This window comes from Mirounga leonina, unplaced genomic scaffold (assembly GCF_011800145.1).
Source record: "Mirounga leonina isolate KUSES-001 unplaced genomic scaffold, KU_Mleo_1.0 Mir_115, whole genome shotgun sequence".
In the NCBI taxonomy this organism is placed as follows: Eukaryota; Metazoa; Chordata; class Mammalia; order Carnivora; family Phocidae; genus Mirounga; species Mirounga leonina.
Window position 1 is genome coordinate 11,458,960 of NW_023270268.1, and position 22,288 is coordinate 11,481,247.

Consider the following 22,288-nt stretch of genomic DNA (forward strand, 5'->3'; position numbering starts at 1 on the left):
ATGGTTGAACTATATGATGGCTCTTAAAGCTTATGCTTGGAAGTGGTATATTTTACATCTGTTTATATTCCACTGGCCAAAGCAGCTCCACAGCCAAGCCTGGTCAATGAGGGAGGGAGGATACTCCCATAAGGAGAGGCGGTAAATATTTTGAACAAATAAACAGTCTCACATAGTCCATCATAGCCAGTAGTACCATTTGGTCCCATTTGGCAGGTAAGAAAATGAAGGCTAAAAGTGGTAACTCCATGGAGGTCATAGATTCCAACTCAGCTTGGTCTGGCTTCAGAGTCAGTCTTTTCTACCATGGAATCTCTTCTTTGGGGGATCTTTTCTCTTTTTACACTGTATAGGCAACTGGAATTGTAATTTATTCAGAGCATAACCACTTCTAATCAGCCCCAGGAGCTCTCCATGAAAATTTCTAAAGGTAAACCACCTTTGAAAGCTTTGGGAAGGATATGAAGCTTCTATAGAAAGGGGTGGGGCTTGGGGAATTGCCCCCATGAGAGCTGACTCTATTCCATTTAGTAATTTTTTTTTTTAACTGTTGAATTATTTATCTGCTTTACGGGTTTGTGGATCCTTCAGGCAGGGATTACCTATCAATCTATCACCCTTTGTGTGTGTGTGTGTGTGTGTGGTGTCTGAGCTCCTCAAAGCTATTTTTCTAGATAATTTTAGAAACTTCCAGATTGCACTGGATATTTATACTCACAAAAATTATTAGTGGGGTGGAGAGAGTGCAACTCATCTACTTTTACCAAAGAGCAACAATTTTAGATTTAGAGACCTAGTTGCAGCAGCTCAGTGTATCTTGGGGTGGGGGTGCACTGAAGAAGTTAACAGCCAGCAAAGAATACATACTTCACCATGATTGTAAATCTCTGTTGATTTCCTTTGCCTTTAGTGCACTCTACCCGTTTTAGGGTCCCTGGCTCCCAGGGGCTTGGCGCTGTATGGGAACACCGCTCGCTAGGTTTGACTTGCCAGATTGACGCGTCCATCAGTGTGGGGATTAGGGGGAGGCGAGTGAGGCGCCCAGAGCACTCAATGTAAGGAGGCACTGCCAGGAACCTGGGTTCTCTTGCCCTACTTCAGTCCGGGCCCTGGTGTCCACGATGCATTTACCACAACTCCGCAGCGTGAAAATGCCCGGGCGAGCTTACCTGTGAGAAGCACCTGCCCTCCCGCCCCTACCCGACATGCAGGAGAACCTGGACGACGTCGCCGCCCTGTTACTTTGCGCGGCCCGCGAGGCTCATTTCCAGGTTACCGTGTATGTGTGTCTGGCCCCGGCGTGGCGCGGCAGGCAGAGGGAGGGACGGTGCGCGTGTGCCCGTGCCAGGCGGGGCGGGCCCATATCCGGGTGGGCCGGGTGGGTGGGGCCGCCCCTCCCTCCAGGTCCCGAGGTGGGTGGGGGGTGGGGGTGGGGGTGGGGATGGGGGGTGGGGAGGAGCGCGCGGAGATTCCCTTTCGCCCCTCCGGCTCCGAGAGGGGGCGGCAGAAGGGACGCGAGGGTGACAGGGCGTGCCCACCCTGCGGCTGGGCGCCCGGCAGCGCCCCCCGCCCCCGGGCCTGAGCGGCCGCTGGGACTCGAAACAAGAGGAAGAGGAACCCGAGGAGGGCTCGCCGAACCGGCCACCCGCTCGCCGAACTTGCCGAGGAAACTAGTGCGGAGGGAGGGGCCGGGGCCGGGGCCGCGGCAGGAGGAGGGGCGGCCGCAGCTGCATCCAGCCCCGTTGGCTTCCTTCCCAGCTCTGCTTCGCCTCCTCCTCTTCCTCCTGTATGAGTCAGGCATTTCCCGGGGATTTGGAGCAGCCACGCGCGGCCCGGGCGCCGGGAGCTGTAGCAGCCGCCGCCGCCGCGCCAGCAGCCCCAGCGCCGGGGCCGCCACCGCGGCGGGCCCCCGCGTTCCCGGCGCGCACGGACCATGGAGAGGGCGGCCCAAGGCGCAGACGGCGGCGGGGGCAGCAACAGCAGCAGCCGCAGCAGCAGCCGCGCCACCTCGGCGGGCTCGTCGCCCTCCTGCTCCCTGGCCGGCCGGGGGGTCTCCAGCCGGTCGGCGGGAGCGGGGCTCGGCGGCGGGGGCAGCCGCAGCAGCCCGGGCTCGGTGGCCGCTAGTCCGTCCGGAGGCGGCGGCCGCAGGCGGGAGCCGGCGCTCGAGGGCGTGCTCAGCAAATACACCAACCTCCTCCAGGGCTGGCAGAACAGGTAACGCGCCCGCCGCCCGCGCCCCCGCGCGCCCCTCCCCGCGCGCCGCTGTCCGTGTGTGTGTGTGTGTGCGTGCGTGCGCGGCGGGGCCGCCGGCCGAGCGGGTGCTGCCTCCGCCGGGGGCCCTCCCTGCGTCCCGGCGCCTCTCCAGGTGCGGTGCCCGGGACGGGGCGCGCCGTGACCCGACCCCAGGACCGCACCGCAGTGGCGGGGAGGGGGGCGAGGGCCCCGGCTTTCTTACGCACGGGCACCTGCAGGGGCTGGAGTGGCGGGAGGAGCGCGCTGGTCCCAGGGCCCTGCCTGCTCGCGGCTCTCCGCACTCCTGAAGAATGGCTGAGGAAGGGAGGCAGAGGGGGCGTGCTCTGTGCCTGGACGAAAAAGCTTTAATACAGCTGGTCCCGTCAGAACAATTCTCCCCGTAATATAGTTCCTTTACAACTTCAGTGTTTAAAAACACCACCACCACCGCCAGAAACCTACCACTCCTCGGCGCCTGCCGGAGCGCGTGCTACCTCCCGCCCCGTTGGTGGCTTGAGACCTCCAATCTCTGCAACAGAAGTTTAGTTTTTTTCTTTTTTAAAAACAACCTCTCCCCTTTGGAAATGGACAGTTTGCTATTTAAAGTGGTGTTATTTTTTCCCCCTTGAGGTGCCTTCTTGAAGTTCTTTGTTCACTCACTCTACCCTCACAGTTGGGGAACCTAGTTAATGGCCACGTGGAAGGATGGGGATGTCAAGGGAAGGGGCTCCCAGCACACTTGTATTGGGGGTAATATGTGGGACACAGTAGAGATTATAGTGAGGAAGACTTGGATGGAGCGGTTGTGGTACTGCTATTTACAGGTTTTTTGTTTGTTTGTTTTTACTTTGTTTTTCAAAAACAAGCCAGAGGGAGATACAAATGCTCACACAAGAGGAATGGGGGCTTTTTGGAGAACTTGTTGATGAGATCTTTTGTCCTGCCCTTAAAAGCCCCTGGGTCTTAGGACTTGGGGTTCTTAAGGATGCTTATGAAGTTTGAGTCATACCCTGGGAGCTCTTACTTCTCTCTGCTGGTTACCCTAGATTCCTTGGTGCTCTCTCCGGGCAGGTGGATTGGAAATGTTCAGATTGCTTCCAGCAGAAACTTTGATCAGGCAGTTATTTCACACGAAACTCAACTAGGAGGAAGATGACTTCCTAAGTATGGAAACTGAGTTGTTTCTATATAGATATTATAGACAGAGAACTTTCTGAGTCACCTGGGTTTCCTCGGAGATCTGCTACCATGTCAGTGGAAGTTGCACTATAACTTTTGAATCCTTTTATTTCTCAAAATAGCCCTGGTGTCTACCGTTGCCTCTCCCTTTTCCCCTTCAATTTTTGAAAGCTGAAAAAGAACAGGTAGAGTGTGTAGGATGAGGGAGAGATGAGATGACTAAATCTGATTTCAGTTCTTGGTAATTGTGCCTTGTTGGTGACAGCATCTGGTTTGTGTGTTGGGCAGTCACTTTTAATGCTCTCTCTCTCTCTCTCTCTTTTTTTTTTTACAAGTAGCTTATGAGGCCAACAGAGATTTTACCCTGGATTACAGTTGTTTCACTTGGGGACAGTATTTTACCTGCAGTGCATATTAAAGGATTTGCTCTTTGCAGTGGATTTAGGAGGAATTGGAGTCACTCGTGCTTTTGTATAATTTTAAATCCACTGGGGTATTTAGGTTATGCCAGATTGAGAAGAGGCAAAATTGATAATAATAATGATAATAGTAATAATAATATCTATGTGATTGCAGGCTACATGGGTGAAATGCACTGCACACACTGGCAAGGTCTTATCTTTGTTAAGTTTATTTACTGTGATTTATAGCCACCAGTGTTTATTCTTAACCACAGTAGACTCATTGTTTCCTCAACCACTGACTCCAAAAGCATTGTCTCTTTCTAATGGTTAATGTCTCAGTGTCTAGGTCTCTGTTCCCCACATCCACGTTCTCTGAACTGTGGCTGAGGGTCCATTAGGGGTCTGGAGAGGATTTATGATGATTCAGTGACTGCACATTTTTCCCTTCTCAAGGGGAGGTCTGGAACAGTGAAAAGGAAATGAGAAGAAGAGAAAGACAATATATTCACTTATTCATGAGTTTGTTTATTCAGAGACTATTTATTGAGGACCTACTATGTGCCAGGCACTGTTCTCAGAGCTGGAGCTACTCCAGTGTGCAAAAGGCAAAGGCATCTTCACATGAAGTAGCTGAGGAGATGCAGAATTAAAAAGTAGAAGGAGGGGCCCCCGGGTGGCTCAGTCGTTGAGCGTCTGCCTTCGGCTCAGGTCATGATCCCAGGGTCCTGGGATCGAGCCCCGCGTCGGGCTCCCTGCTCGGCAGGGGGGAAAAAAAAAAGTAGAGGGAGTCCAGAGCTCCTTAGTCTAGGGGAATGCCTTGGTACAAATAGTGAGGTGAGCTGATGCAAATTACCTTCACTTTTGGACCTCTTGGCATATTCTTTTGGCAGTACTTTTGAAGTTGCCTGCACTTAATGACAAATCTCCAGCCACAAAGTTCTTAGCATGCATTTCCGCTGCCATGCTGTTGATTGTACCCTTCACTGGCTCCCAGGATGTGGTACCTATCACCCGATAGCAGTTTTTACTCTAGTGTCCTCTTGCATAACCTCAAGTTGCTGTATAGCATATATTCTAACGCTCAGCATCATGTTCTGCTGCAATTCACTTGTAGCACACTCGGCCCTGTCACCACACCCTGGGGAAGGCAGTTTGGGCCAGAACAGAAACGAGGTGACATAGAGAGAGGCTACAGGAGAGAAGGCTGCACATTGTGGGACACACTCCAAGTCAGGAGAGTACATCCAGAGCACTTGGCTCACACTCATTGGCTGAGGGAATGTGAAATAATCAGAGCATGGTGAAAAATGTACATTAAGGAGACTCTGTAATTCATCATTACAGCTAAGAAAAAATATTTCAGGTATAATAGTAAGGTATAGTTCTATAGATGGTGTTAAAGAGTGAATGCATCTAAACAAATGGGCAAAACAACCTCAGAAGTGGCAGGTGCTATGAAAGATTAAAAAAAATACAGTTGACCCTTGAACAACTAGGGGGTTAAGGGTACCGACCCCTATACAGTCAAATATCCTCATATAACTTTCGACTTCCCCAGAACATAACTACTAATAGCCTACTGTCAACCAAAAGCCTTACCAATAACATAAACAGCTGATGAACACATGTTTTGTCTGTTATGTGTCTTATATAGTATAATAAAGTAATCTAGGGAAAAGAAAATGTTATTAAGAAAATCATAAGGGAGAGAAAATACACTTCGGTACTGCTGTATTTATGTAAGAAAAAAATCTGTGTATACATGGACCTGCACAGTTCTAACCCTTGTTGTTCAAGGGTCAACTGTATTAAAAAAATGATGAGAAATAAGTATTTGTGGAAATAATTTTGTGTGACTCTAGTGTCTTTACTGCTATTCACATTTTAATCTAGAACACTATCTGTTCACTCACCTTTTGGTTTTCATATGGAGTGAACCAGGGGGAGAGAGAGCCCAAGAACTAAGAGAGGCAGGCCAGTGCCAGGTCACATGGTGCCTTGTAGGCCAGGGGAAGAATTAAGGCTGTGTTCTGGTGGTCCAAAAGGATTTTAGGCAGAGAAGTGACGTGGTCTGATTTGTGCTTTAATAAGTTCACTCTGGGGGTACCTGGGTGGCTCCAGTTGGTTGAGCATCTGCCTTCGGCTCAGGTCATGATCCCAGGGTCCTGGGATTGAGCCCTGCATCGGGCTCCCCACTTGGCAGGGACCCTGCTTCTTCCTATCCCTCTTCCTGCAGCTCTCCCTGCTTGTGCTTGCTCGCTCTCTGTCAAATAAATGAATAAAATCTTTAAAAAAAAAAAAAAAAAGCTCACTCTGGGTACTTATGTGGAGACGAGATTTTCAAAGGATCAGTCAGATAGAAAAGCAGAGAGACCACTGAGGAGCTCCTCATGGGGGTCCAGGCAAGAGATGCTGGCAGCTTGCAGCTGGGAGACAGGGAAAGTGGAGAAAAGGTACAGATTTGGGGTGGGGAGGCTAGAAATTACTGATGGGTTGGATGAGGAGGTGAGAGAAAGAGAGGGCCAAGGAGAACTTTTGAGTTTGCAGCCCTGAGAGACTTGGGATGTTGAGGTGTCCTTTATAGAGATGAGGGTCACGGGCAGGAACATGTTTGTGGGGAGGATGGGGGACAACCAGGAGTTCCCTTTGGGCTGTGTTCAGTTTGAGATGTCTATACTTAGTAGAAATTGGCCATATGAACTCTAATTTGCCCTAAGCCTATTTTTTTTTTTTTTTTTAAGATTTTATTTACTTATTTGACAGAGAGAGACAGCGAGAGAGGGAACACAAGCAGGGGGAGTGTGAGAGGGAGAAGCAAGCTCCCTGCTGAGCAGGGAGCCTGATGCGGGACTTGATCCCAGGACCCTGGGATCACAACCTGAGCCAAAGGCAGATGCTTAATGACTGAGCCACCCAGGCCCCCCACCACCCCAAGGCTAATTTTAATTTCAAACCCAAATAGAACTATTTTGGGTTTGCTCATAACATCAAGTGTTTGAGAAAATAATTTCTAATTGGATCTAGGAAGTTATATTTAAATATTTGAGAGTCTTCATTGCCATTCAGTTTTTATTATCTAAAGAAAAGAAGACATTGCAAATATGAAACCCACGTCCAACGTGTGTGTGTGTGTATGTGTGTGTATGTATGTGATTGGTGGGGTTGTAAGAACTCAGTAAAGTATTAAAAGGCAAGGGGCGCCCTGGGTGACTCAGTCGGTTAAGCATCTGACTCTTGATTTCGGCTCAGGTCATGATCTCAGGGTCGTGAGATCGAACCCCACATTAGCTCCATGCTCAGCAGGTGTCAGCTTGAGATTCTCTCTCTCCACTGAACCCTGCTTACGTGTGCACCCTCTCTCTCTAAAATACATAAATAAATCTTTAAAAAATATTAAAAGGCAAATCTTGAATAGAGTAAGTGTGGTAAGTATCAGCAAAAGAACACCTCAGGCCAGCAGTGGACATTTATTTAGAATGTAAGGGGAGTGTGGACTCGGGGGCCAAACTCCGACATCAGTATTTAGCATATGTGTTACCTTGGGCCAGTTCCTTAATTGCTCTGGGCTTCCATTTTCTCATCTGTTAAATGGAGAAAAGATGTTACCCTTCTCATTAGTTCAATGTGAAGATTACATGAGGATACTGGTCTATAAGTGGCTGAGAACAGTGCATAGCAAGATCTGGAGAACTAGAGGCTATTATTGGATCTTCAGTTTGTCCCTCTTAAGTGGATCCTTTCTGGTCCATAAAGTTCTTGGTTTATTTTCTGAATGCTGTGGTTACGCTGAGACTCCATTAACATAATTATCCCAGAGTTCTTTGGCGAGGATATGAGGATTTGGTTTTGAAGGGATCATTTTAAAACTTGGAACCCAGCAAACATTTGCATCAACATGGCAAATGACTTACTCCCTTCCTCCAGCCTCAGATCCTTATGTCCCTTCCCTGCTCTATTTTTCTCCATAACCACCACCATCTGACACGCTCCGTACTTTACTCTGGTCCCTGCACGAGATGTAAGCTCCCTGAGGACAGAGAATAATTTGTCTGCCTTATTCACCACTGTATCCCCAGTGTCTAGAACAGAGTCTGGCGTATAATAAGGGTTCAGTAGATACCATCGAATAACTGAGAGACTGAATGAATGACAGAGAAGAAGTTAAACCAGGGTTTACTTGTGTTTTGGCCGGTGTTGGCTACTATTATTGTGATTCTTGGTTCTCTGCCTGCTTTTATAGCCTGTCCCTGAGTTCATAGGTCTATCATTTGCCCTGCTCTCAGCAAACATCAGTCTTTGTCTTCCGGGTCAGCAAGTCTGACTCATCTTGTGACATGCCCACCCTGACTTAGGGCCCACCACTGCCCACCTAATGTGGGCCTTTAGTGGCCAAATATCCAGGACCTGCTTTTGACCTGATCTGCATTAATGACATGCTTGAGAATGCTGTGTTTAGCCTCTGGTCATGATTTTCCAGGGTTTTGGGGCTACTTGGCTCATTTAGAAAAGTTGGAGGGGGTACGTATATTAACTTTTAAAACCACACTGAATTAAAATGAATGCTTTCTGAGTACTCCGCAAATTTTAGAGGCAGTTGGTGATACCAGGGTTGAAAAATCACGGCTCTGGGTTTTATGTTCTTGCCCACGTGTACTTAGAAAGTATTCACACATCTTACTGGTCTGGCTTGCCAGATTGTTATGGGCCTGCATACTCAAATCCTTTAGGGACACTGGATTACTTCACGGACCGTGATAATAAAGGGGTGGTTGCCTAGGTTACAAAACAGCATATAATGTGATTTATTCACTTATGGTTCAAAATATTTATTGAGCACCTGCCTGAGTTAACCACTCCCTACGGGATGTGCTCTTCCCCTCCCTTTTTAAAATGGATGCATATTTGAGGAGATTTACGCCAAATGGTTACCATGGTTTTCCTTTGTTGGCGGGATGGTGGGTGGTATTATTTCTCCTCTTTTCTTTTTTCCATTATTTCTTTTTCCTGAGGTGAACTTACATCCATTCTGCAGTCTGAAAATTATAGAGGGAAAAAAAAGCTTTTCACGTATCTCTGAATAGTTTTTGAGAGTAAATTTGAAGTCTAACGTACATTCAGAAGAGTACACAACTCATAAGTGTACCTAGTTCAATGGATTTTCATAAATGGAACATACCCAGATCAAGAACCAGCAGCCAGCCCCTTCCCCCATCCCTCATGGTCATTTTCCCCGTAGGGCCTCCACTGTTGGCTTCCAGCACCTTTCATGAGCTAGGCCTCTTTTTGAATTTCATATTGTACATGTGATCTTTTGTGCCAGGCATCTTGCTCTTAACATTATGTTTGTGAGCCCCATCCATGTCGCTGTGTATAATTGTAGTCTGTGTCCACTGCTGTTTGGAATTCTACTGGGTGGATATACTAAACACACTGACACTTACCACAGATTGACGTTTGAGCTCTTCCCAGGTTTTCCTTGCGAATAGTGCTGGCATGGTTTTAGAGAATGTATATACGCATTTCAATGGGTGTATACCTAGGAGTGAGATCTTGGGTGACAGTGTTGGCAAATGTCCAGCTTATTAGAGGCCACCAGAGAGTTTTACAAAGTGGTTGTGTCTGTTGATAACTCCCACCAGAAGTGCATGAGGGTTCTAGGGGCTCCACATCCTCATCTACACTCGATAGTGTCTATTCTTGTTTTAGCCAGTCTGATGGGTATATGGTGGCATCTGATTATGGCTTTAATCCCTTGATGACTAATGAAGTTTAGCATCTTTTTGTGTGCCTGCTGGCCATTTGGATTTCACATTTTGTTAGGTGCTATTTAAGTCCTTGACCATTTATATACTGGGGTATCTGCCTTTTTCATATTGACTTGGGAAAGTTCTTTATATATTCTGGATATGAGTTTGTTGATGGGAATATGTACACATGCACATGGGCACTGCATACATAGAGCAGATATCCTCACTTGTGGTTTGCCATGTCATCTCTTTAACCAGTGCCTTGATAAACACAAATTTTAAATTATAATATAGTCACATTTAAAATTTCTTTCCTGGGGTGCTTGGGTGGCTCAGTTGGTTAAGCGGCTGCCTTCGGCTCAGGTCATGATTCTGAGCCCTGCGTCGGGCTCCCTGCTCAGCGGGAAGTCTGCTTCTCCCTCCCCCCTCTGCTCCTCCCCCCCTGCCCGAGTCCCCTCTCTTTCTCTCTCTCAAATAAATAAATAAAATCTAAAAAAAAAATAAATTTTTTTTCCCTTTATGATTAGTTCCTTTTGAGTCCTGTTTAGGAAATCTTTGCCTACTCTACAGTCATGAGGCTGTTCTCTGATGTATTCTTTCAAGAAAAAAAAACTTTTATTAATTTGAACATTTCTTGAAAGTTTGAATTGATACTGGAGGATGTGGAAGCTGGCAGAAACAATACTGGATTTAAGGCTCCCAGTCTGTATTAGTTTCGTTTGGCTATTATAACAAATGACAACAAACTTGGAGGCTCCCAACAACAGCTGTTTATTTTCTCATGGTTCTGGAGTCCAGAAGTCTGAAGTTAGTTTCACTGGGCCAAAATCAAGGTCTTGGCAGGCTCACGGTTTCACCAGATACTCTAAGGGAAAATTAATTTCTTGCTTGCTCCAGCTTCTGGTGGCTGCCGGCATTCCTTGGCTCATAAGGCGTCACTCCAGGTTCTGCCTCTGTCTTCACGTTGCCCTCTCCTCTGTGTGTGTCCAGTCTCCCTCTTCCTCCCTCTTAGAAGGACTCCTGTGATTGCGTTTAGGGCCCACCCAGATCATCCAGGATAATCGCCCCATCTTAAAATCCTTGGTTGAATCTTACCTGCTGTATGCGCTGTACCGTAACATTCGTAGGTTCCGGGGATTAGGACGTGGACATCGTGGGGGTAGGTGGGGTATGGCACACACAGCCTAATTCTAAGGTGGTTCTGAAGCTCTCTTGTCTCCCTTCCCCATCCACCTTTCCCACCCTTCTTTGGTTGCCATGGTGACAGCCTTCTCTGTCTTGAAAGGGTTGCTGTCATGACCGTAAGTGGGTTGGTCATGAAGGGTTGGTGGATGCATTTATCTCTGTCTACTAGACAGACCCCTTGGGCAAATGCAAGGTAGGCATTATTGTGAGGGAAACTCTTTCTAATGCCGGGCAGCAAACCTCATTTGCTTTCTTGGGCAAATCAGACTTTCTTTGGGCTTTCTGTAAATACCATTGAACAATCACTTTGGTAGTAAGTAGTATACATGTAATAATCTGTGTTTTCCATTTTGTCATCTGAATGACTCATTAGCCTGAGGACTTGTTTTTTTTAAAGGTATAATTAAATACAATAAAATGCACAGGTCTCAGGTGTTCTGTTTGATGAATTTTGACAATTGTTTGCACCATGTAACTGCTGCTTCAGAAAGTACAGAACATTCTCTGATTCCCCCCCGCCTCAATTTCTCTGTGCTCCTTGACAGTCAGTTCTTCCCCTGCAATCTGTTTCTGATTTTTATCACCATGAATTAATTTTGTCTGTTCTTTTGTCTGTTTCATATAGATGGATCCATATAGGATATCCTTTTTGGAGTCTGATTTATTTTGGTCAGCCTGATGTTCTGAGATTTACCCATGATGCTGCATCTATCAGTAGATAATAATTTTGTTGTTGTTGTTGTTGTTGTTGAGTAATATATTCTGTGGGTATGCTACAGCTTATCCATTCATTCATAGGTGGACATTTGGGTTGTTTCCAGTTTTTGGCTATTATCAATAAAACTGCTGTTTGTGTACAAGTCTTTGTGTGGGCACGTGCTTTTATTTCTCTTGGGTAAATTTCCTAGGGATGGAAATTACAGGATCATAGGATAGGGGCATGGAGAGACTCCCAAAGTGTTTTCCAGAGTGGCTGAACCATCTCCCACTCCCCCAGCACAGTCTGAATGAATGGGTTGCTCCCCATCCCGGCCACCTTCTGAGAGGGGCAGTCTGTAGGAGCACAGGGTGATGAAGTGGTTAGACCTCCTTGCCATTCCAGCTTAGCTTCTTTTTTTGCGGCGTGACTTTGGGCAAGTCACTTAACTCTTCGGGCCCTGGTTTGTTCATCTGTGCAATGATGGTGACCTTGTAGGGTCTCTGTGAGGCTGCCACAGGTGGCAGGTCTAGTGCAGTGGGTGGCGCTCAGTCGGTCCGCAGCAGAAGTTTGTCTCCTGGGAGTCTTACATTTTAGACCGGTGGGTAACTTTGTGGAACCGCAGGGATGAGTTGGTGGTCGTTTTAGACCCCGCCTTAGCAGACAGGCAGATATTTCTGAGCCTTTTCTCCTCTGCGCGGGGACCTAAGTGACAATTATTTGATTTGCCTCGTGGATGCCTGTCTCCATTTGCTGCGGAGCCTGGGGTTCCTCAGAGTCTGCTCTGGTGGACAGTTGTTTGAAAACCCTGGGAAAAAGAAGAGATGTAGCCTTTGTGTCCCGAAAGGAGGTTTGAAACGATTGTGCTGGAAATGTGGGAGGCTTTCTGCTGCTCTGCCTGGCTCCTGCCTGATGCGATTTGGGGCCGGGCCAAGACAGAACTAAAAAGAAAACCATCCAGAATGTGACTTTTGATAACCCAGACTGGATCGAATATGGTCACAGCCCAGAAAGAAAGTGCTTTATTTGTGTCTCGTATAATGACATCAATAATTATGATAAAATTAGGAAACATTATACACAGTCCTGTGGCAAGCCTATTCTTTGAAGGTCAAAGAAGGCATTTGAGCCACGAATAACTTTTTCATGTTTTGCTGTAGTTTTCAGAGGGCTGTTTATGTTTTTATGTGGTTTGGGCCCTTTCTATAAATATTTTGATGAAAATGTAACAAGTTGAAAGGCCACCAGCATCAGTTTTTAGTGACTCTTTTCCAGGACGTGGTAAGGGTTTATCTGCAAAGCCAGTGGCATGATCAGTGGCCTCTGAGCAGAGGAGGAGTATGGGATGGGACCGCCGAGGAAGCGGTGGGATTCACGAAGTTCTCCCCCGTGTGGGTTGGCCTGGGGTTCTGCCTGAGCCCCTTGTTCGGGGGGAGTCACATGGGTTTGGTGATGGACACAGATGACCCTCAGCTGGTCGGCAATGGTCAGTCCGTCCGAGGCTGCCACAGTTTTCCCAGGCCTTTTGGTTGTGAAGTAGAACCTGGACCGAATTGGGAAACTTTCCAAGTCCCAAGTAGGCAGACAGTATCAGCCCCCAGATACCTCCTCTTTGCTTGTAATTAGGTCTGCTGGAGTGTTCATACCCCACATATTTGTGGGGCACCTTTTGTGTGTCTGCCGAATGCCAGGCGAGATGCCGAGGACGCAGGAACAAGAAGCACAGGCTGTATCTTGAGGAGCTGACAGCCTAAAACAGGGATGGGCAAACTCTTCCTTAGAGGGCCAGGTGGTCAATATTTCAGGCTTCGTGGGCTATCCAGTCTCTGTGGCAACCGCGCAACACTGGCATGGCAAACAAGCGGGTGCGTCTGTGTTCCAACAAAACTTTGTTTACAAAAACAGGTGGTGGGCTGGATTTAGCCGGTGGGACGGAGTTTGACCATCCCTGCTCTAAAATGACACCCAGGCCCCTTAATCAAGTAGTGGAGGCAGCCTACAGTGGTGGCTGAGTACGGATTCCGTGGTCCGAAAGCCTGGGGCTTGAATCCTGCCTCGGCTTTTTACTACCTGCTTGACTTTGGACAAGCTGGAACAACCTCTCCGTGCCTCCGTTTCTTTATCTGTGAAGTGGGGGTGATATAGCGTCCATGTCCTAGGGTCGTTGGGATGGACTGAGAAGCTGCGTGTGTGGGGCTGAGGACAGCGGCTGGCACTCATTAGATGCAAGCCGCCCTTACCGTATAGCTGGTGGATCTTCCGTAAGGGAAGCACCTGGCAGGGGGAGCACCAGCTCTTTCTGGGGATGGAGGGGAGAGAGGGGCAGGGGAGCAAGACTAGAATGTTGAGAAGAGCGGCTCATCACGCAGACAGGAGCCCGGGGAAGGCTCCCTGGGGAGGAGGCTTTGTGAGGGCACAGGTTTGGAAACAGGACAGAGGAGATAGGTTTGTTGTGGCTGCAGGTTGTATGTGGGGTGCGGCCAGTTGCGAGGCGGTAAAAGGCTACTGCATGCTGAGACCACAGATCATAAGCTGTCAGTGTTACTGGAAAGGGGAGGAATACATTTGTGGGTCCAGGAAGCGTCATATTTTACATCTGTTATCCAGTTGAATCCTTACAGTGAGCTGGGGGTATTGCAGATCTATCCATTCTCTCCTCCTCCTATAGTCACAGAACCCCAGGTTCTAGCTAGATACACGGTTGTCCCAGATAAAACTATATTTGCACCCTTCCTTTTCCTCACAGCTAGGGATGACCATGTGATTATATTCTAGACACAAGCAGAATTCTCACAAAGTAGTCCTTTGGAACTATCTTTGTACCCTTCCTTCTTTTTCCTTTGCTCTTGGAATATAGACATATGGCCGCAACCAGGATACAGACGTGGTGGTTAGAATTCCGGCAGCCATCTGGAGGCTTGAGGTGACTGAGATGAAGGCCATCAAGACAGAAGAGACTTGGGCTCTGAAGACTCTGTTGATCAGAGCCCTCTCACAAACCTTGGGCTGCCAACCTCTGGAATTTTCCATGATAGGGAGAATAAGCATTTTTTAAAAGCCACTATTCATAGCCAGATCTAACCCTAACTGATGCAGGTCGAATCTATTCTCCCGAGGAAGAAACTGAGGCATACAGTGACATAAGTTGCCCAGTCGGTAAGTTGTGGAGCCACAATGTGTCTGACTCCAAAGCATATTTTCTTTCCACCACTCTGGAAAGTACTTGGAGGTCTTCAACCCCCTCATTACATCGATGAGATCACGGAGGGCTTTGCCTCAGGGTAGACCTGTTCCAGCTCATTTCACCGCAAGATAATCATTATTCTGTTTTATCCCTCACTCTCGCTCTCCTGCTGTGGCCTTCCCAAAGAAGGGGTCTCGTGTTTTAATTAGTGGTTTTGTTTCCCTCCCATGGGCAGAATCTCTTTCTGTGAGTAGTTGATGTCTGGTGGTCTTTTTCCTTGGTGAGAAAGCATCACTGCTTGAGGGCCATGTTTAGAGCCTTCATAGTCCTCCTTAGTAATGACTTCGCTTGCTCGTCCTGTCCTTTTTTTACCTGGGCTTTTAGGGCTGGTGGAGGGGGCTCCTCGGCCCTTTGACTTCGTCTAAGAACTGGCAGATAAATCTTGATTTACACAGAAGCCTCCCAGTTCATTAAGCTCAGAATGCAGACTTTGGCCGACAGGGGTCACATGTTTTGAACATACTTTGCTTTTCAGATTCCTGTGTATCTGAGTCCCACCCTATTACTAATACCTTAAAAATGGGCCTCCCGATCCCTTGGGTAACCACACAGCGCAGAACTTTTCTGTGTGCATTTTCCAGCTGACTCATTCAGTGGATCTGTCCCTAGAAAGTTGAACAGGGGAAAAGCCAGTTTGTGCTCGTAAGCACTGTTGAGAGAGCCCTGTTGCATGTTTATTATATAGCAGTTCACATTTACGTCGCTCTTTGGGCTAGCAAAATTCTTCGTGGTAATTTTTGTTAGCCTGGCTGTTGTGTGCTGTTTGCTTTTTTATGAGAAGTCTGCTGTTGCTACCTTGGCCCAAAGTGTGTTTTAACACTCTTGGAGTCACTTAGTTAATTCAGAGTTTCCCGTAACTGAAGTTTTTCTGTCAAATATCCATTTTCACGATTCCTTCAGAGTCTGCTGAAACTCAGGAAAATAGTGTGAAATAATGGCCCAAACTCCACAGTGTTTCCTCATGCTAGAATAAGAAGATAGGCCATTTTTTTTTAAAGATTTTTTTTTTTAAAGATTTTATTTAATTTTATTGGAGAGAGAGAATGAGAGAGAGGGAGTACATGAGAGGGGGGAGGGTCAGAGGGAGAAGCAGACTCCCCACTGAGCAGGGAGCCCGATGCGGGACTCGATCCCGGGACTCCAGGATCATGACCTGAGCCGAAGGCAGCGGCGTAACCAACTGAGCCACCCAGGCGCCCCTTTTTAAAATATTTTATTTATTTATTTGACAGAGAGAGACACAGTGAGAGAGGGAACACAAGCAGGGGGAGTGGGAGAGGGAGAAGCAGGCTTCCTGCCGAGCAGGGAGCCCGATGTGGGGCTCGATCCCAGGACCCTGGGATCATGATCTGAGCCGAAGGCAGACGCTTAATGACTGAGCCACCCAGGCGCCCCAAGATAGGCCATTTTTATGGGGTAGACATAAAGATACTTCAGAAAATCTTTGTTTTAAAGAAAGAGGACCCAACTTGTGTCCATGAAATCAAGTTTAAGTCTGGATAGTGTTTTTTGAACAAAAGCAAAGCATGACCTCGCTTGGAGGAGGCCAAGTTGTAGTTATTCGTGTCATGGAATTGTCTGAATTTCTGTTTATCTAAACACTTGCTTCCTTTTCCTTTCCAGCATTGGAGCACTTACTGGTATATTTAGTGTTTTTTTGTTTTGTTTTGTTTGTTTCTGTCTTCATTTTTGCTTTGTTTTTGAGTTTGAAACTATAAATTCCCTTCATGACATACAAAACGTACATTTGGTAACAATTAAATATAACTCATGATCTGATATTTTCTTTTCCTACAAATGATATTATTATGATAATTGGAAAATTTGTATAAGGTCTGTAGGTAATAGTACCGTATCCTTGTAAATTACTTGATTTTAGTATTTGTTCACTGAGGTTTTTAGGGGTAAAGGGGCATTATGTTGGCAACTTACTCTCAAGAAACGTGTGTGTATGTGTATAAAAAAAATGATAAAACAACTGTGGTAAGATGTTAATACTTCTTTAGTGATAAATAATTCTTTGAACTATTCTTGTAACTTTTCTATAAATTTGAAATTATATTAAAAAGTTAACAGCGGGGGGAGGAGCAAGATGGCGGAGGAGTAGGAGACCTGGATTTCGTCTCCTCTCAGGAATTCAGCTGGATAGGGATCAAACCATTCTGAACACCTACAAACCCAACAGGAGATCGAAGAAAAGAAGAGCAACAACTCTCTCATCAGAAAAGCGACCACTTTCTGGAAGGTAGGACGTGCGGAGAAGGGAATCCGAGGCGATATTCGGGAGGCTAGACGGCGGGGGAGGGGCCTCCGTCGGCCGCTTCTGGCAAGTGATAGAACCACGGAGCACAAAATCGGAACTTTTAAAAGTCTGCTCCGCCGAGGGACGTCACTCTGGTGGCTAAGCGGGGGGTGGAACCTTCCGGGACAGTGTGGTCTCAGGACCCTCGGGGTCACAGAAAGACCGGGGGTGCCTGAGTGGGGCAGAGCTCCCAGGGATCGGAGCAGGGAAGCCGGCTGCAGAGGCGGAGCCCAGGCGCGGACTCTCAGCTCGGGGTGGCCCTAAACCGTGATCCGCGGCACAGTCGGGCCCCTGCTCCTCCAGCAGGGACCCAACAAGCGGCAGATCCGGGGAGACTCCCCTTCCTTCTCTGGGAGGAGCCGCACGGAGCGCACCGCAGGGATCTGCTGGGTTTGGAGACTCCAGACCGGGTCGGGTGCCGGAGATAGAAACGCGTGGTCACAGGCCGGTTGAGCACGGAGTGCAGCTGCAGACCGGGGAGACGGGAGTGACTGACGGCTTTTCTCTGGGGGCTCACTGAGGAGCGGGGCCCGGAGTTCTCGGCTCCTCCGGGGCGGAGATTGGGAGGCCGCCATTTTCACTCTCCACCTCCAAAGCTGTGCAGAAAACTCGCAGGGAACAAAAGCCCTGGAGGGCAAACCCCAGCCGATTACTTAGCCGGGAGGGGGCAAGGGCGGGGCAATTCCGCCTCCGGCAGAGACATTTGGAAACCAGGCAACAGGCCCCTCCCCAGAAGATCAGCGAGAACAGCCAGCCAAGACCAAGTTTACCGATCAATGAGAACGGCAGAACTCCAGCGCTAGGGGACTACTGCACATAGAATTCACGGCTTTTTTACCATGATTCTTTAGTCTTTTAAAGTTAATTTTTTTTAACTGTCTTTTTGTCTTTTTATTTCTTTTTGAATTTTTCTTTTTCCCTTTTTCAACCAACATCTTATCAATCCCTTTTTTAAAAAAAAAAACATTTTTATTTTTCATTTTTAGAGTCATATTCTATCCCTTCATAGTAGTTACCCGTATTTTTGGCTTATATATATAAGTTGTTCTCTCTTTAAAATTTTGACATAGTTTCTTCTAACAGATTAAAATATACCCTAAATCTCTAGTATATGGTGCTTTCTATTCCCCTGCCTGATCACATCCTCTCCCTTTCTTTTTCTTTTTCTTTTTTCTTTTTTTAAATCCTCTTCTTTCTTTTTTCAAACAACTTCTTATCAATTCCTTTTATAAAATTTTTTATAATTTCCATTTTTACAGTCATATTCCATCCCTTCATCATATCAACACTTATTTTTGTACATATATAAGTTTTTCTTTCTTTAATATTTCGGGAGGCACTTTCTTCTAAAAGACCAAAATACACCCCAAATCTAGTGTGTGGCACTGATCTATATACCATATAGATCATATTTGATCACACTCTGTTTTTTTTGTTGTTGTTGTTGTTTTGTTTTGTTTGTTTTTGTTTTAATCTTTATCTTTTTCTTTTTTTTCTTTTTCTTTTTTCTCTCTTTCCTTTTCTTATCCCACTGCTTCAGGTATTTTCTGATTTGTTTAGAGTATATTTTCTGGGGACGTGGTTACTCTGCTAGCATTTTGTTCTCTCATTAATCTATTCTCTGCACAAAATGACAAGACGGAAAAAATCACCTCAACAAAAAGAACAAGAGGTAGTACCGACTGCCAGGGACCTACTCAATACGGACATTAGTATGATGTCAGATCTAGAGTTCAGAATCATCACTTTAAAGATACTAGCTGGGCTTGAAAAAAATATGGAAGTTATTAGAGAAACCCTTTCCGGAGAAGTAAAAGAGCTAAAATCCAACCAAGTAGAAATCAAAAAGGCTATTAATGAGATGCAGTCAAAAATGGGGACGCTAAGTGCTAGAATAAATGAGGCAGAAGAGAGAATCAGTAATATAGAAGATGAAATGATGGAAAATAAAGAAGCTGAGAAAAAGAGAGATAAACAACTACTGGATCACGAGGGCAGAATTCGAGAGATAAGCGATACCATAAGACGAAACAACATTAGAATAATTGGGATCCCAGAAGAAGAAGAAAGAGAGAGAGGGGCAGAAGGTATAATGGAGCAAATTATAGCAGAGAACTTCCCTAATTTGGGGAAAGAAACAGGCATGAAAATCCAGGAAGCACAGAGAACCCCTCTCAAAATCAATAAAAATAGGCCAACTCCCTGACATCTAATAGTAAAACTTACGAGTCTCATAGACAAAGAGAAAATCCTGAAAGCAGCTCGGGAGAAGAGATCTGTAACCTACAATGGTAGAAACATTAGATTGGCAACAGACCTATCCACAGAGACCTGGCAGGCCAGAAAGGACTGGCAGGATATATTCAGAGCACTAAATGAGAAAAATATGCAGCCAAGAATACTCTATCCAGCTAGGCTGTCATTGAAAATTGAAGGCGAGATAAAAAGCTTCCAGGACAAACAAAAACTAAAGGAATTTGCAAACACAAAACCAGCCCTACAGGAAATCTTGAAAGGGGTCCTCTAAGCAAAGAGAGAGCCTAAAAGCAACATAGACCAGAAAGGAACACAGACAATATACGGTAACAGTCACCTTACAGGCAATACAATGGCACTAAATTCCTATCTTTCAATAGTTACCCTGAATGTAAATGGGCTAAATGCCCCAATCAAAAGACACAGGCTAACAGACTGGATTAAAAAACAAGACCCATCGATATGCTGTCTGCAAGAGACTCATTTTAGAACCAAAGACACCATCAGATTGAAAGTGAGGGGATGGAAAACCATTTACCATGCTAATGGACACCAAAAGAAAGCTGGGGTGACAATCCTTATATCAGACAAATTAGATTTTAAACCAAAGACTGTAATAAGAGATGAGGAAGGACACTATATCATACTTAAAGGATCTATCCAACAAGAAGATCTAACAATTGTAAATATCTATGCCCCTAACATGGGAGCAGCCAATTATATAAGGCAATTAATAACAAAAGCAAAGAAACACATCGACAACAATACAATAATAGTGGGGGACTTTAACATCCCCCTCACTGAAATGGACAGATCGTCTAAGCAAAAGATCAACAAGGAAATAAAGACTTTAAATGACACACTGGACCAAATGGACTTCACAGACATATTCAGAACATTCCACCCCAAAGCAACGGAATACACATTCTTCTCTAGTGCCCTTGGAACATTCTCCAGAATCGATCACATCCTAGGTCATAAATCAGGTCTCAACCGGTACCAAAAGATTGGGATCATTCCCTGCCTATTTTCAGACCACAATGCTTTGAAACTAGAACTCAATGACAAGAGGAAAGTCGGAAAGAACTCAAATACATGGAGGCTAAAGAGCATCCTACTGAAGAATGAATGGGTCAACCAGGAAATTAAAGAAGAATTAAAAAAATACATGGAAACCAATGAAAATGAAAACACAACTGTTCAAAATCTTTGGGATGCAGCAAAGGCAGTCCTAAGAGGAAAGTATATAGCAATACAAGCCTTTCTCAAGAAACAAGAAAGGTCTCAAGTACACAACCTAACCCTCCACCTAAAGGAGCTGGAGAAAGAACAGCAAAGAAAGCCTAAACCCAGCAGAAGAGAAATAATAAAGATCAGAGCAGAAATCAATGAAATAGAAACTAAAAGAACAGTAGAACAGATCAACAAAACTAGGAGCTTGTTCTTTGAAAGAATTAACAAGATTGATAAACCCCTGGCCAGACTTATCAAAAAGAGAAGAGAAATGACCCAAATCAACAAAATCATGAATGAAAGAGGAGAGATCACAACCAACACCAAAGAAATACAAACAATTATAAGAACATATTATGAGCAACTCTATGCCAGCAAATTAGATAACCTGGAAGAGATGGATGCATTCCTAGAGATGTATCAACTACCAAAACTGAACCAGGAAGAAATAGAAAACCTGAACAGACCTATAACCACTAAGGAAATTGAAGCAGTCATCAAAAATCTCCCAAAAAACAAAAGCCCAGGGCCAGATGGCTTCCCAGGGGAATTCTACCAAACATTTCAAGAAGAATTAATACCTATTCTTCTGAAACTGTTCCAAAAAATAGAAACGGAAGGAAAACTTCCAAACTCATTTTATGAGGCCAGCATTACCTTGATCCCCAAACCAGACAAAGACCCCATCAAAAAGGAGAATTACAGACCAATATCCCTGATGAACATGGATGCAAAAATTCTCACCAAAATACTAGCCAATAGGATCCAACAGTACATTAAAAGGATTATACACCATGACCAAGTGGGATTTATCCCTGGGCTGCAAGGTTGGTTCAACATCCGCAAATCAATCAATGTGATACAATACATTAACAAAAGAAAGAACAAGAATCATATGATCCTCTCAATAGATGCAGAAAAAGCTTTTGACAAAGTACAGCATCCTTTCTTGATCAAAACTCTTCAGAGTATAGGGATCGAGGGTACATACACCTCAATATCATAAAAGCCATCTATGAAAAACCTACAGCGAATATTATTCTCAATGGGGAAAAACTGAGAGCTTTCCCCCTAAGGTCAGGAACGCGGCAGGGATGTCCACTATCACCACTGCTATTCAACATAGTATTGGAAGTCCTAGCCACAGCAATCAGACAACAAAAAGAAATAAAAGGCATCCAAATTGGCAAAGAAGAAGTCAAACTCTCACTCTTTGCAGATGATATGATACTTTATGTGGAAAACCCAAAAGACTCCACCCCAAAACTGCTAGAACTCATACAGGAATTCAGCAAAGTGGCAGGATATAAAATCAATGCACAGAAGTCAGTGGCATTCCTATACACCAACAAGACAGAAGAAAGAGAAATTAAGGAGTCGATCCCATTTACAATTGCACCCAAAACCATAAAATACCTAGGAATAAATCTAACCAAAGAGACAAAGGATCTGTACTCAGAAAACTATAAAATACTCATGAAAGAAATTGAGGAAGACACAAAGAAATGGAAAAACGTTCCATGCTCATGGATTGGAAGAACAAATATTGTGAAGATGTCAATGCTACCTAGAGCAATCTACACATTCAATGCAATCCCCATCAAAATACCATCCACTTTTTTCAAAGAAATGGAACAAATAATCCTAAAATTTGTATGGAACCAGAAAAGACCCTGCATAGCCAGAGGAATGTTGAAAAAGAAAAGCAAAGCCGGCGGCATCACAATTCTGGACTTCAAGCTCTATTACAAAGCTGTCATCATCAAGACAGTATGGTACTGGCACAAAAACAGACACATAGATCAATGG

The 22,288-nt window shown here is 45.6% G+C and overlaps 1 protein-coding gene across 1 annotated transcript in view; it reads left to right on the forward strand.

Annotated features, from left to right (window-relative positions):
• Positions 1–1,868: 1,868 nt before the first annotated feature.
• Positions 1,869–22,288, forward strand: part of OSBPL10 (oxysterol binding protein like 10) — a 315,494-nt gene continuing 295,074 nt past the window's right edge. The window contains exon 1 of the mRNA XM_034993257.1: positions 1,869–2,214. Coding sequence (XP_034849148.1) covers positions 1,934–2,214 — 281 coding nt within the window. The 5' untranslated portion in view covers positions 1,869–1,933. The remainder of the gene's footprint in view (positions 2,215–22,288) is intronic.